General features: G+C 35.5%; 1 protein-coding gene across 4 annotated transcripts in view; it reads right to left on the minus strand.

The window, feature by feature from the left end:
- Positions 1-2,217: 2,217 nt before the first annotated feature.
- Positions 2,218-14,289, minus strand: part of LOC125681912 (translation factor Guf1, mitochondrial-like) — a 34,615-nt gene continuing 22,543 nt past the window's right edge. Inside the window, exons 5-19 of one of the 4 annotated variants that reach the window (XM_048922178.2) lie at positions 12,609-12,689; positions 11,626-11,787; positions 11,275-11,339; positions 11,023-11,135; positions 10,656-10,746; positions 8,483-8,612; positions 8,211-8,320; positions 7,589-7,716; positions 7,108-7,178; positions 6,922-7,023; positions 6,672-6,805; positions 5,186-5,231; positions 4,328-4,354; positions 3,401-3,586; positions 2,218-2,366 (exon numbers count right to left, since the gene is read on the minus strand). In XM_048922178.2, the coding sequence (XP_048778135.1) occupies positions 2,238-2,366; positions 3,401-3,586; positions 4,328-4,354; positions 5,186-5,231; positions 6,672-6,805; positions 6,922-7,023; positions 7,108-7,178; positions 7,589-7,716; positions 8,211-8,320; positions 8,483-8,612; positions 10,656-10,746; positions 11,023-11,135; positions 11,275-11,339; positions 11,626-11,787; positions 12,609-12,689 (1,575 nt within the window). In that variant the 3' untranslated portion in view covers positions 2,218-2,237. Of the gene's footprint in view, positions 2,367-3,400; positions 3,614-4,327; positions 4,355-5,068; positions 5,096-5,185; positions 5,232-6,671; positions 6,806-6,921; positions 7,024-7,107; positions 7,179-7,588; positions 7,717-8,210; positions 8,321-8,482; positions 8,613-10,655; positions 10,747-11,022; positions 11,136-11,274; positions 11,340-11,625; positions 11,788-12,608; positions 12,690-14,289 lie in introns of those variants that run through there. The other 3 variants (XM_048922179.2, XM_048922176.2, XM_056155849.1) reach the window with 3 other exon arrangements.

The raw sequence follows: 14,289 nt of genomic DNA on the forward strand, positions 1-14,289 counted from the left end.
TCTCTTTTTGCTTTACGTCAACTTTCCTGATCCGACACTTTTGGGTATAAGAGTGTTGGATTTGAGCGTTTCTTCAACTTCATAAGAAACAAGATGACTTTAGCTTTTCCATCGTCAACTTCTAATATTTATGTAGCAATAGTCCATCATCTCCTGCATATGGTGTTTATTTCTCTCAACCGATTCGATATGCAAGCGCGTGTTCTGCGTATGATTATTTCAAAAAAACAAAACAAGATATACTACTGATATAAAAGTTGATGTTAAAGGGGTTTCAAGTCTCATTTAAAGTCAGCATTTCCCATATCTTATGGTCATTACACCATCGGAACCTACGGGTTCTCCGATACACTGCAGTGTAACGGAGAAAAAAAAACATGGGTTCCAACAATGTGGTCATTTGCAAATGCAATCTGTCATTAGGTGGAATGCTGTCCGATAGGTTTCATACCAATTGTTAGGCAATTCCTTATACTGATTTTGATTACTCTGTTTACCCGATCAAGTTAAAGGGCTCGCAGTGTGTGTTACCAGTCAAAATGAGCTGCTTACTCCTAAACACCCGATTCAACCTCTGACCTGGTATTTTCAGGGGTCCAAGTTTTCTATGCTTTCAATTTATATTCTTTGTAGGATTTGTGAGATTGGTCACTGTTCATGGTCTTCAAGTTTTCATACACATATTCAACCATCTTTGATGGGTTGTATATAATGGGTTAGTACAATGTGGATCTGATCTTGTAGACACTATACAGGCCACAATTCCTCGACTGAATTGATACTTCACATATACATGCAGCTTTGTTATTGAAACGAATGTAGTATCTATGTGATCTGCATATTCCAATATATTCCTTTATTGAGGTAAAAGCTGCCAATACATTGACCAATCAAATAGCTAGATTTTAGCCAATCGTAATGCTCATTCATTATCCAATCGGATTGAAGTTGTAGGGTATAAATACTGTGAAAGTCATTTTACACACGGTGGATCCGAGAGTCAATCGACCACAAATGAATAGCAAGCTTTCTTCAAGAAGCCCTTCCCCTGAATACACCGTGGGGATCCGTGGGCGATCGACTTGAGGAAGAGATGGACCCATCCACCACCTTTTGGAGGACCCAACCATCCCCAGATCTTCAAGAAGACTCATCCCCATTTCCAAGGGATCGGAGGGCCGACCACCATCGTCGCCTCGATGCAACAAACCTAGTGTAGCAGGGGCCCTACTGGGCAGTCTGCACTATAAATCTTCACCGTCATCATTTTAAACACATCATGACCGAGAAAGCATCAAACAGAAGAGAAAGCTTGACAGCGGTAAGGTATAGGCCCACCTGTATTCTTACTTCCGCTACAGTATTCTCATTTATACACAGAGTCAAATTGAGCAAAGAGAAACATTGATCAATATCGAGTAAATGAAGTTGAGTAATTTTGAGTTAATTTAATTCCGCTACATTATTATTGTGACTTATTTCCTCCTCTACCTGTGGAGAATAGGGTCGTGAACAATTCTTGTATGAATTGTTTAAGGTTTCCGTCATCCACTCTAATTGTAAGTGATTTTATTGTTTCATTGTAAAGTAGGTAATCATTTGAAACAATCATTTCCCATCATTTTATTATCAATCATTGTTCAATATCTTGGAATAAAACTGTGAGGACCCACATCGCTAATCAATATTTTGAGCAAGTAGCTCAGTCTAAATCGAAAAACCACAATCCATGCTACATCATCGAAAGAGGAAGAACCCTATTGATTTTGAGGGTCAAAAGGTCAGTCACTACATGACTTCATAGAAAAAGCTAAAAGCCACATTTTTGTTCCAATTGATTTGATACTTCACATATACCTTTGTTATCAAAGGAGGAACAATCCTATTGATTTTGGGGTCAAGGTCACTACAGAAATTTAAAACTTGTAGACACTGTAGTGGCCATGTGTTTTGATCAATTGATTTGATATTTCATTGGTAGCTTTGTTATCAAGAGAGGAAGAACCCTATTGATTTTGAGGTCAAAAGTCAAGGTCACTACAGGACTTTACAGATAAAACATGTAGACACTCATTGCAAAGGGATATGCCTCACCTTGCAGAGCTTTTGTTCATATATCTAAATACACGTATAAGTGCATTTTCAAATCTATTGGTAGCAAATTGAAACTCTCACTATTTCATCTTTTTTTTTCAACTTCAATACAAGAGAAAAATCTTTCAAAAATAAACTTTTTTTTATTTTTGAGTAAGGACTTTTATAAATACATCTTTTGGCACTTGAACATTTCCCAGGCTCCTCATCCTCTTCTTGCCCTGCGCCTGCTTGGCTAGCAGTTTATTTCTCCTTGTCACATCTCCTCCATACTAAACAATACAGTATCAATAGTCTTATTAAAATAACAAGGACATTATGGTTCCACAATGTGAACAAAATAAACTTTGAATTCATGAATCATTATACAGTATAACATGGTTATAACAAAGCTCCAGTGCCAGTGAAAAACAGTTCATTATAACTAAACTTCATCATATCCAATAAGATTTTCATTGTTTTCAAACCCATAAGGGAATAAAAATCACTTCACAATAGGTGTGAATTCATTATAGGCATGTTTAACCGTACATGTAAAAATGGTTTTTATCCCTTAGTGTGCCAAAACCTTCAACAACTTGGATTCACTTTCAGTGTGCAGTAACTATTTCTTATTTATTTTCTTAATGTCTTATTGTAATATGAAATTTAATTTTGTACATATAAATTTTTGTTTATGTTTAACTTAAAATTCTATATGTTTACATTAACACTTGTCAGGTTGCCAATTAAATTCTTATCATTTTTAACTATGAACACACTGTGCATTTAACAACCTATTCATCTATATAGCATTAGAACAATTCTCCTGGTGAACAATTTTTTTTAATATTCAATGGAGACAAAAATTTCTGGATCAGTCTTTCATGGAAACCTTTGTATTAACCTTTGACTTTTGAAAAAAGGAATGTATGGGTCAGGCTAATCAACACAGATAATGTTATAATAATCTGTCAGGACTGTAAATTTGAGGACGTTTAAACTTCCCAAAATCCATAAAAACTGCCCAGCATCAATACAGCTGATTACACAGTAATCAAATAATGCAGACTATATTTATCATATGATTACTTCTGTATTTATCATATGATTACTTCTGTTTGTGATTCACCTCTAAAAATCACATTTTTTAGGATTGAGTAATACTTGTTTGTAGAGCAATCACACACCTAAACTAAGCAGGTAGTCACAGCTGGACGGTGGTGATTACAAATCTTGCGAACATTTGCCACATGCAAAAAAAAGTTGGTGAACATTAAATCTTTAGAGACAATCTATGGAGATTAATCCAACAACATTCACTTACCAGTTTTTGGGTAACATCTTTTCTATAGGGGTTCACCACTTCAGTACAGATGTGCTTATTGTTCACTTGACCTTTAATCTGAACTTTGAACTGTTGTCGAGGTATTGCTTCCTGGAGACGAGCACAGATTTTCCGACACAATGTCTGAGCACTAGAGGAGTGACAGAGGACAGTCATCTCTTCCACCTCCACAGTGTTAACAGTAAAACTAACCTGAAGCGAAAATCCGACACTGCTATACACCTTCACATTGTTAACAGTAAAACTAACCTGAAGCGAAAATCAGACACTGCTATACACCTTCACATTGTTAACAGTAAAACTAACCTGAAGCGAGAATGAGACACTGCTATACACCTTCACATTGTTAACAGTAAAACTAACCTGAAGCGAGAATCCGACACTGCTATACACCTTCACATTGTTAACAGTAAAACTAACCTGAAGCCAGAATCAGACACTGGTATACACCTTCACATTGTTAACAGTAAAACTAACCTGAAGCGAAAATCAGACACTGCTATACACCTTCACATTGTTAACAGTAAAACTAACCTGAAGCGAGAATCAGACACTGCTATACACCTTCACATTGTTAACAGTAAAACTAACCTGAAGCGAAAATCAGACACTGCTATACACCTTCACATTGTTAACAGTAAAACTAACCTGAAGCCAGAATCAGACACTGGTATACACCTTCACATTGTTAACAGTAAAACTAACCTGAAGCCAGAATCAGACACTGCTATACACCTTCACATTGTTAACAGTAAAACTAACCTGAAGCCAGAATCTGACACTGCTATACACCTTCACATTGTTAACAGTAAAACTAACCTGAAGTGAAAATCAGACACTGCTATACACCTTCACATTGTTAACAGTAAAACTAACCTGAAGCGAAAATCAGACACTGCTATACACCTCCACATTGTTAACAGTAAAACTAACCTGAAGCGAAAATCAGACACTGCTATACACCTTCACATTGTTAACAGTAAAACTAACCTGAAGCGAAAATCAGACACTGCTATACACCTTCACATTGTTAACAGTAAAACTAACCTGAAGCGAAAATCAGACACTGCTATACACCTTCACATTGTTAACAGTAAAACTAACCTGAAGCGAAAATCAGACACTGCTATACACCTTCACATTGTTAACAGTAAAACTAACCTGAAGCCAGAATCAGACACTGCTATACACCTTCACATTGTTAACAGTAAAACTAACCTGAAGCGAAAATCAGACACTGCTATACACCTTCACATTGTTAACAGTAAAACTAACCTGAAGCCAGAATCAGACACTGCTATACACCTTCACATTGTTAACAGTAAAACTAACCTGAAGCCAGAATCAGACACTGCTATACACCTTCACATTGTTAACAGTAAAACTTACCTGAAACGAAAATCAGACACTGCTATACACCTTCACATTGTTAACAGTAAAACTAACCTGAAGCCAGAATCAGACACTGCTATACACCTTCACATTGTTAACAGTAAAACTAACCTGAAGCCAGAATCAGACACTGCTATACACCTTCACATTGTTAACAGTAAAACTAACCTGAAGCCAGAATCAGACACTGCTATACACCTTCACATTGTTAACAGTAAAACTAACCTGAAGCCAGAATCAGACACTGCTATACACCTCCACATTGTTAACAGTAAAACTAACCTGAAGCGAGAATCAGACACTGCTATATACCTTCATTTGTGAAGATACTGCTACTAAACTATTTAGACTGTTTCAAAATGCCAGTCATACCTTGCTCAAATTAGTCTCTTCATACCCATAGTCTTCATAATCAAAACTGCAATAAGTAAAAGTACTTCATAATCTCAAATACACTCCTACAACATGTAAAATAAAGACAAAATTGGGAAATACATTTTCATTCCATAGTATTTAAATTTTAATCACCAAAACTTTCATATTACTGTCATTCTTTAGTGTGATAAATGGAGATATCACTTAGGCAGAGATGTTTAGGCAATCTTAAACTAAGTTAAGAAGCTACTCAAACTCTAAAATGCTTCTTCAGGTTATTTTAATTCCACAGTGCAAACATTTCATGAATTATTTATTACAAGGGTACCTACCAACTGCGGTGAGTTTGATGTCACATGATCAAAAATGTACTTTTTCAAATTCAATAACAAATAGAATGGAAATACATGTATTTGTAGTACATGTACATATTATTCACTATGGGTTTAACTTTGCATAAAAAATGATAAATCAAGAACATTGTGAAACCATTTGCAAACAGTAAATACACATGTACATGTATAAGGTGTATCGATCCTCATGTGACTTATCAATATTAATGGTTGAAAGTGGAAAAACTGTATTAATTTCCACTCAGTATAGTTTAATCTGATCCATAACCAAAGAAAATGTGTATGTTGCCACCTTTTTAAAGATGTCAGACATACAAAAACAGAAGTGTATATCTCACATTTTCGTCAAACAGAATATTGAAAATTGATAAAGGCTTGTTGAATTGACAAATTTTAAATGTCAACAGTTTAAAAAGACTGTTAATTCATAGAAATATAAAAATTAATAGTGGGTTTTAGGGAAATCATAGAAATATAAAAATTAATAGTGGGTTTTTGGGAAATCATAGAAATATAAAAATTAATAGTGGGTATTAGGGAAATCATTGTGTCATAGACATGCAGTGGAGGAAATTCCAGCATAGGAGTTATTGCCCTTGACAACATTTTTAAAATTATGAATAATTGATTTTCTATGGAAAACAAAAACCTTTTCAGTATCAATAGTTTACCAGATTTTTCATTTTATTCAGTGAATGAAATTCCTCTGAAAGATATATTCTATCATGAGTAAAACTTAATTAAATAAAGAATTTGCAAACAGAATCTATTGTCATTGAATGAAATACATGTACTGCATAATATCAATAAATACTTAAGAGTTTCACACTTACATAATCCATAGTATACCTTAAACAGTCCATCTTTTGTTGATACTCACATGACTCAGTCAATAAGTTCTATACAGATGTTATCACCACTCGATGTAGTTACAAGATCAGAATTATGTATATATATGTGTACATGTGTCAGATATACTTTTTTCAATTATGATGTCATAATGTTGTGCGGATTTTATCCCAGCCAAGTTGATCATGATTTAGCTACACATACCCACACGTAGTGAAGTATGTGGTGATATTTTAATCATCATCAATAGTCTGGTACATAGAAAGATTTCCTCTTCTCACCTAGCATATCCTTTGGTTACAGACTTAAGTGCATCAAAGAAATCGATGAGGATCTCGTTAAGAGGGAAAATGACTTTAAGAATGACTCGTGAGTTATCTAGATATGTCTGGTTCTCCGTGCGACCCCGTCTCTCCTGTTTAAATATACAACAAAATATACTCATAGAAAACTACAATTACACAAGTTTTTTTATGAATTAAAACTCTGCTGTTAATGAATCACATTAATAAATTACACAAGCACTCTTACTGTTATTAATGCCTGCACCTCTCCTACGTAAATATCAGGATAAACGACAGTGGCTCGGACCATTGGTTCATAATACTGCGAGATAATGGCTTGATCTGGGAGCTAAAATAGTAGACGGATTCAAACCTAAATACATGATGTTCAGTCTAAACTTATTCTTGTATATGGAATTAGAAATACACGTACCTTGCATGGATTGAGGACTACAACTTCTTCACCTTTGTATTGCTTAATATTTTTAGCACCAATTATCTTAACTGTGAATGAAGAAATGCATTTTATTGTGAAGGTAAACATGATGCAGAGGGATTAATGTTATCAATTCAAGAACTAAAACCAGATTGTCTTTGTGTGGTGTATGGACTGTCCATCAAAGTCTTCATTGGAGGAATCTAACCTTTATATGGTATATGAGGGGCTGTCTTCATTGGAGGAATCTAACCTTTATATGGTATATGAGGGGCTGTCTTCATTGGAGGAATCTAACCTTTATATGGTATATGAGGGGCTGTCTTCATTAGAGGAATCTAACCTTTATATGGTATATTAGGGGCTGTCTTCATTGGAGGAATCTAACCTTTATATGGTATATGAGGGGCTGTCTTCATTGGAGGAATTTAACCTTTATAGGGTATATGAGGGGCTGTCTTCATTGGAGGAATCTAACCTTTATATGGTATATTAGGGGCCGTAATAATCAAATTAGCATCAAATTCTTGTTCCAGTCTCTGTTTGAACACATCCATGTGTAGAAGGCCTAAAAAGCCTAGGCGCCACCCAGCTCCTAAAGCAGCGCTGTAAGGAAGGAGAGAGGAGTGGCCAACTTTATGTCATTCAATGTACAATACTGATTTCATAATAATTCAATTTCACTTGTAACATGCAATTTGATTGGTCCATCGGACTTAATCTACATATTTATATCCTATAAACTAAGTTGACATTAAGTTGTATCATATTACATCCTAGGAATGATGTCAAAATACTTTTATCTCCTTTATTTCCATTTCGTTGCTCCACATCATATAGAATGAAATTTTCTTTATATTATTCATTAAATTACATTAAATGCATTTTAGAAAATTAAAGTATAAGGAATCAGATTAATTTCTACTCATTTCATACGATATAAGGTAAGATGGGATAAGTAATGCTGTTTTATTATGAAAGAATCATGGAGAGAATTAAATTAGCTTATATCTGCTGCCCAATCGAAATAAGATTTCTCTAGCTATGAATTATTATGTAAACTAGAAAAAAAACGTTTACATTTTATATTCATTGCATACCTAGAATCCTGGGCCATGCTAACACTGGAATCATTAAATGTTAACTTAGTGATAGATTCACGTAGTTTAGTGTACTGTGACTGATCTACAGGATAAATTCCAGCAAATACCTGTAACAAATCAATCTCCATTAAATAAAAACATATGCTAATGAGTCCTTCATAAATCATAATGAAATAAAATCATATGCAAAGATCAATCAATTAGCCTATAAATCATCTACATGAATATTAAATGAAAATTATTAAGTTTCTTGTTTTGGGGTCACATACCATGGGTTTGGCAGGTCTAAAACCCGGGAGTGGATCTACTGGAGCAGACTTATGACACATTGTGTCCCCAACCAGTGTTCCGGTGTTGCTCTTCACATTGGCAATCACATACCCCACTTGTCCTGATAACCTACATAAGCATACGTTGTACTGGTGTGGGACGAAGTAGAAGATGCAGAAACAAAATACACAAGTCAGAAAGGGCTCCTCTATAAATTTTAGGTCATCAAAGTCACTCAGGTGACCTATTGCTATTGGTCTTCATCCTTTGTTTAACAATTAAAACACTTTTAACTTCTTAATGACTACCATTCCAGTACTTTTCAAATTTGCTAAGAAGCATCTCTGGGACAAGGGGGACTTTAAAAATTGTAAATTTCAGGATTCTTGCATCCCTAGGGCCTTAGAGGCGGGGCAAAAACTACCAAAATTTGACAAACTTTCAAAAAAATGATCGAAAAACTAAATGCATGTCATGTAGAGAAGAAAGGCCTCTATCAAAATCATCATGAATCCCAGGGTAGAGGTTATGAATCCTGGTGGTGCCATACTTGGCATATAATGTTTATCATTTGAAAGACTTCTCTAATTTTGCTGATAGTATATAAAAACTAAATGCATATTTAGCAGAAAGAAATGGACTATACTAAAATTGTGAACTTTGTAACCCCAGGGCTCTGACTCTAAAGCGGGTCCAAAATAATCAGTGTTAATATAACATATTATGTTAAGTCTGTCACCAGTAATACCACCTTCACACTCACAGATTTTTCTTACGAGTCCTTACGGATCTCCGACTCATAGTCAATCGCAAGCATTTGTAAATCCCTCGTCGGTATCAGTCAATAACTCGTCACAATTTGCACACACTTGTAAGGATCCGTGAAATTAGGGGCAAATTTTTTGACATGTCAAAAAAAAAAGTTCACAATTGTCCACGGATTTCATTTTCCATAAATCACCCGTAAATAACTTGTAACAATCCGTAAATATCGTAAACTGATCACAAGAACATGTAAACTGCTCGTAAGAATCTGTAAAACACTCGAAAAAAGTTTTTTTATGAATCTTTGCGGTTGGTTTACGATATGTTAAGGATAGTTTACGAGTTGTTTATGGATCATTACGAATGCCTAAGTGATATTTACGATATTATTCATATCAAATTACGATCGCATTACGGATTGTTCAGAGTCGTTACGAGCACTTTACGTAGAGACACGATTACTTTACGAGTACATACTTAAACTTTACGATAAATACCACCTTCACACTCATGGATTTTTCTTACGAGTCCTTATGGATCTCTGACTCGTAGTCAATTGCAAGCATTCGTAAATCACTTGTCGGTATCCGTGTCTAATTCGTAACAATCCGTGTACCTTTACGGATTTGTGGAATATGTAAGGATCCGTAAGAAAAATCTGTGAATGTGAAGGTACCATTAGAGCGCTTTACTCTACATACTATATAAACCAGTTAGCTCAGGTTGTGTCAAAACCCAGTGCATTTGGAAGAATTTGTATTTTAAGAATACATCTTGTTTAATGCTGCTGCTGAATATTAGAATTTAACTTAGATATGCAGAACAGGAAAATTACTAATACTCATGGGATAGATAAGGCCTGTGGACCCCTTGTTTAATATAAAGAATTCTAAGTCCCATAACTCAATAATGACAAAACTGATTAATCTGAAAATCAAAAGGAATTTTCTCTTCCTAATTCAAGCATTACCGTTAAATTCTATAAAAATCTTCCCAAGGAAACTTAGCTATCACAGGCCATAGATATTGATATTAAAAATGTCTAAGTCCCACAACTTCGTAACAACTATGAAAGCCAATAAATCTGAAAGTGGAAAAGGATCTTCTTCTGTGTAATCCAAGTATCATCTATAAATTCTATGAAAATATTCCCAGGGAAACTTCAAGTTACCATGTGCCATAGAAGGTGACAATGGACAGACAGACAGACAGATAGACAGAGTGATTATCATAGGGCACCCGCCATATGGCAGGGCTTTAAAAATAGTAGATGGAATTATTTACTCTTCTTAATTCAAACGCTGTCACAAATTTTAATATACATTCATGCAAATACGAGTTTCCAACAAAAGACCACATTAATCATGGGGTATAACCTTGATTTTTGAAGAATTAGAAAGTACTTACAGCATGTTTGTAGGGGTCTGCTCTGGATGAAGAAGTCCAACTTCCTGAATATCAAAACTCTTAAGAGCATGACAGAATGTTACTTTATCACCTGGAACAATTTCAAGACTACATCAGACATGCAAAGGGTGGTCTTCCCATAGTGTGCAATCACAAATATATCATTAGCCAACATTAGCTATAGTGCAATCAACTTTTAACAGTATAAATACCACCAGTATACTGAATTCAATTTGTCTCAAATAAATTGGTTCAAGGCAGGCAAAGAATTTGAAAGTTAAAACATCACTTGTGTTGTTGAAAAAATAAGCTCATTGTTTTGCTGCAACAATTGTGAAGTTCTTTCAGTGTCCTAACTCTCCTTCACCTTTAGAAACAGATCCATCCTTGACAGCTATGTTACATATAATCCCCTTAAACTTATCATACCACGAGTCGTACACCAGAGCCTTTAAAGGCTTCTGTGGGTCAGCTGGAGGCCTGTATAAAAAACATGTAAAGATTCTACATAGAGACTCCTGTAATTATTGACAAACTTTGCCTACTTTTGCCAGTATACATTAAAAAATCTAAAATACATGTATTTTTTTTTTTTGTTAAGAAAATATTCATAACTTACGAGGGAATTCTTTTTATCACAGCCTTTATAACTTCATCAACACCTTTTCCAAATTTTGCTGAAATCTGAATAAAATTCATAATATACTCTTGTACATATACCTTCAGTAATATTGGCATCTTGTGAAATGAAGAAAAATTGCTGAAAATAAAAACTCTAAAATATGCACCCATCTAAATCTGAGGGAATCATAACTGCCTGACATAACACTGCTAAAAATGAAAGCAACAACTTTTCAAACTGTATTTTAGAGAAAAGTTTACCGAATATCCCTAACAACAAAATTGCCCATTATAATATAATTTAGAAACAATGAGTAAATAAATAAAAATGTGAAATTGTGACACAAACCTTGAGAATTTCCTCATCTGTGACAGGATAAAGGGCCTGTATTTGTTCAGAAACCAGCTCTGGATTAGCTCCCTTTAAGTCAATTTTGTTTAAAACTGGTATGATCTCCAATCCTGCTTCTATTGCTAGGTACATGTTGGCCACTGTTTGCGCCTGCACTCCCTAAAGTAACAAGGAATTATAGTGTATCTCTCATCTATATGCATTTTACTGCAGAAAAACATCTACACATTCTACATGGTGAATTTTAAAAAGGTAAAAATAATTTCTATATAAAAAAAAAAACCTCCTTATAATCTCCACTGCTACACAATTAAGAACAATATCCAAACCTGATCACCATTTCTTCTATCAATTCAATGTACTGTACTCCTACATGTATATGCTGCTATTGTCTCAAAAAATGCAATGTGTTTCATGTCCTGTGAACACCTAGTATTGATAACAGTGAGAAGTCACCTGATTGGCATCTACCAGAACTATCAACCCCCCCCCCCCCCTCCAGTATTGATAATATACACTTATTTACTGGATATGAGGACAATAGCAAGTTTATAGTCCCCCAAGACAGCAACAATTTACTGAGGCTAATTAGAGTTATCAGACTTTGAAATCACAGAAAAGAAAACGCAGGAAAATATAGCATTCTGTAAATCGTTTCGAGACTATTTCCCCCTAGGGTGAGATAGTTCAGAAACTATTTCACGGCTAGCGTTATCCAGAAGAAATAGCAAGTTTATTCACCTAACATTTATATAGCAAAAACATTTTGAGGTATAATAACAGTATATAGTCACCTGATTGGCATATCCCAAAACTACCCCCACCCCCCAGTATTGATAACAAGTGTATAGTCACCTGAATACCCCCCCCCCCCCCCCCCCCCAGTGTTGATAACAGCATATAGTCACCTGATTGGCATCTACCAGAACTTTCATCCCCCCCCCCCCCCCCCCCCAGTGTTGATAACAGCATATAGTCACCTGATTGGCATCTACCAGAAGTATCACCCCCTGACATGCAGACAGGGATCGGGAAACCTCATAGCTGAAATCTACATGGCCCTAGAATAAATTCACACACATTTAGTTAGAAATTGGTTAATTACATACTAATATAAGGTTCTAGAACATACCACACATTCCATTCACTCACACGTTACCACTAGTATAAATGTTTGACTTAGACATGTAATTTTGTTTCCCTTTATGATTCACTTCAATACAACTGAAATAATACATGCCTAATTATATATAGGTACATATATCAAAATAATTCTGATACTATCAATTTCTATTGTAATATGCACACACACACACACACACACACACACATACGTGTAACGCGTGTCAAATGAACACCTTAACTCCCCACCTGCAACTGAACACTTCTACAGTTATTGGTATTTTAGTACGAAAATTTACTATTTGGTACTAAAAACAACATAGAAGACATTGCTGCGGTCGAAATTTGTGAAATATAGTTTTATTCACTCCTTGAATTTTTGCTTATCAAGTGAACACTTTCCTTTACACACTGTCAATTGAACACTTTCCTTTACACACAGGCAATTGAACACTTTCCTTTACACACAGTCAATTGAACACTTTCCTTTACACACAGGCAATTGAACACTTTCCTTTACACACGGTCAATTGAACACTTTCCTTTACACACAGGCAATTGAACACTTTCCTTTACACACAGGGGATTGAACACTTTCTTTTACACACGGTCAATTGAACACTTTCCTTTACACACGGTCAATTGAACACTTTCCTTTACACACAGGCAATTGAACACTCTGAAACACGCGGCCAGTTAAACACTCTGATACACACGGGCAATCAAACACTTTGAAACATCCAAACAATCATTCTCACCACGCTAAATACATAAGGCCAATCTCTAAAACTTACAAAAAAGTGTGAAACGATTACATAAATGGAAATTGTGATGGGATAGACAGGGAATCCACACATTTCGTTGAAATTATCGCCTTAAGAAAATCAACAACAACAAAAAGGGGGGGGGGGGGGGGGGGGGGGGTAGTATTGATTGGATGATTGATTGCTTATATAATTTACGTCCCGTCGAGAATATTTTATTCATATTGAGACGTAACCAGCTTTAAGCGGAGTACCTATCCAATGTATCCATAGGGTTCAAGGTCGTAGCAGTGAGGGTTCTTTGAAATATCGTGCGAACACCTACTATATGTACGACCAGGGATCTACGTTTATAAGGTCACATCTAAAAGATCCGTGATTCTCACTTCTAAATGTCGAGTGTTTGGCGAAGGAGCAATCACTACCAATTTCAACATCTTAAAATTGGGTTTGCGGATGAACGGTGCTTGCAATGAACTCACGACCTCCCGGTTACGAAGCGAACTCTCTACCATTGAGATACCGCGACCGGTCGGGGGAGGGGTAGTAGTGTCCATAATGATAACTTTAATTGTAATAATAACTTATAATAATTATCATTATATATATATATATATATATATATATATAATATATATATAAAGCACTAAATAATCACAACTAGGTACTGAAAATTTTCGCTCCAGCCCGGGGTCGAACCAGCGACGTACGGCACCCACCGCCAAGCAAGATTGTCAAACCAGTGCGTAAGTCCACTCGGCCACAACGACTTCCC

The sequence above is a fragment of the Ostrea edulis genome, chromosome 2, assembly GCF_947568905.1.
Source record: "Ostrea edulis chromosome 2, xbOstEdul1.1, whole genome shotgun sequence".
In the NCBI taxonomy this organism is placed as follows: domain Eukaryota; kingdom Metazoa; phylum Mollusca; class Bivalvia; order Ostreida; family Ostreidae; genus Ostrea; species Ostrea edulis.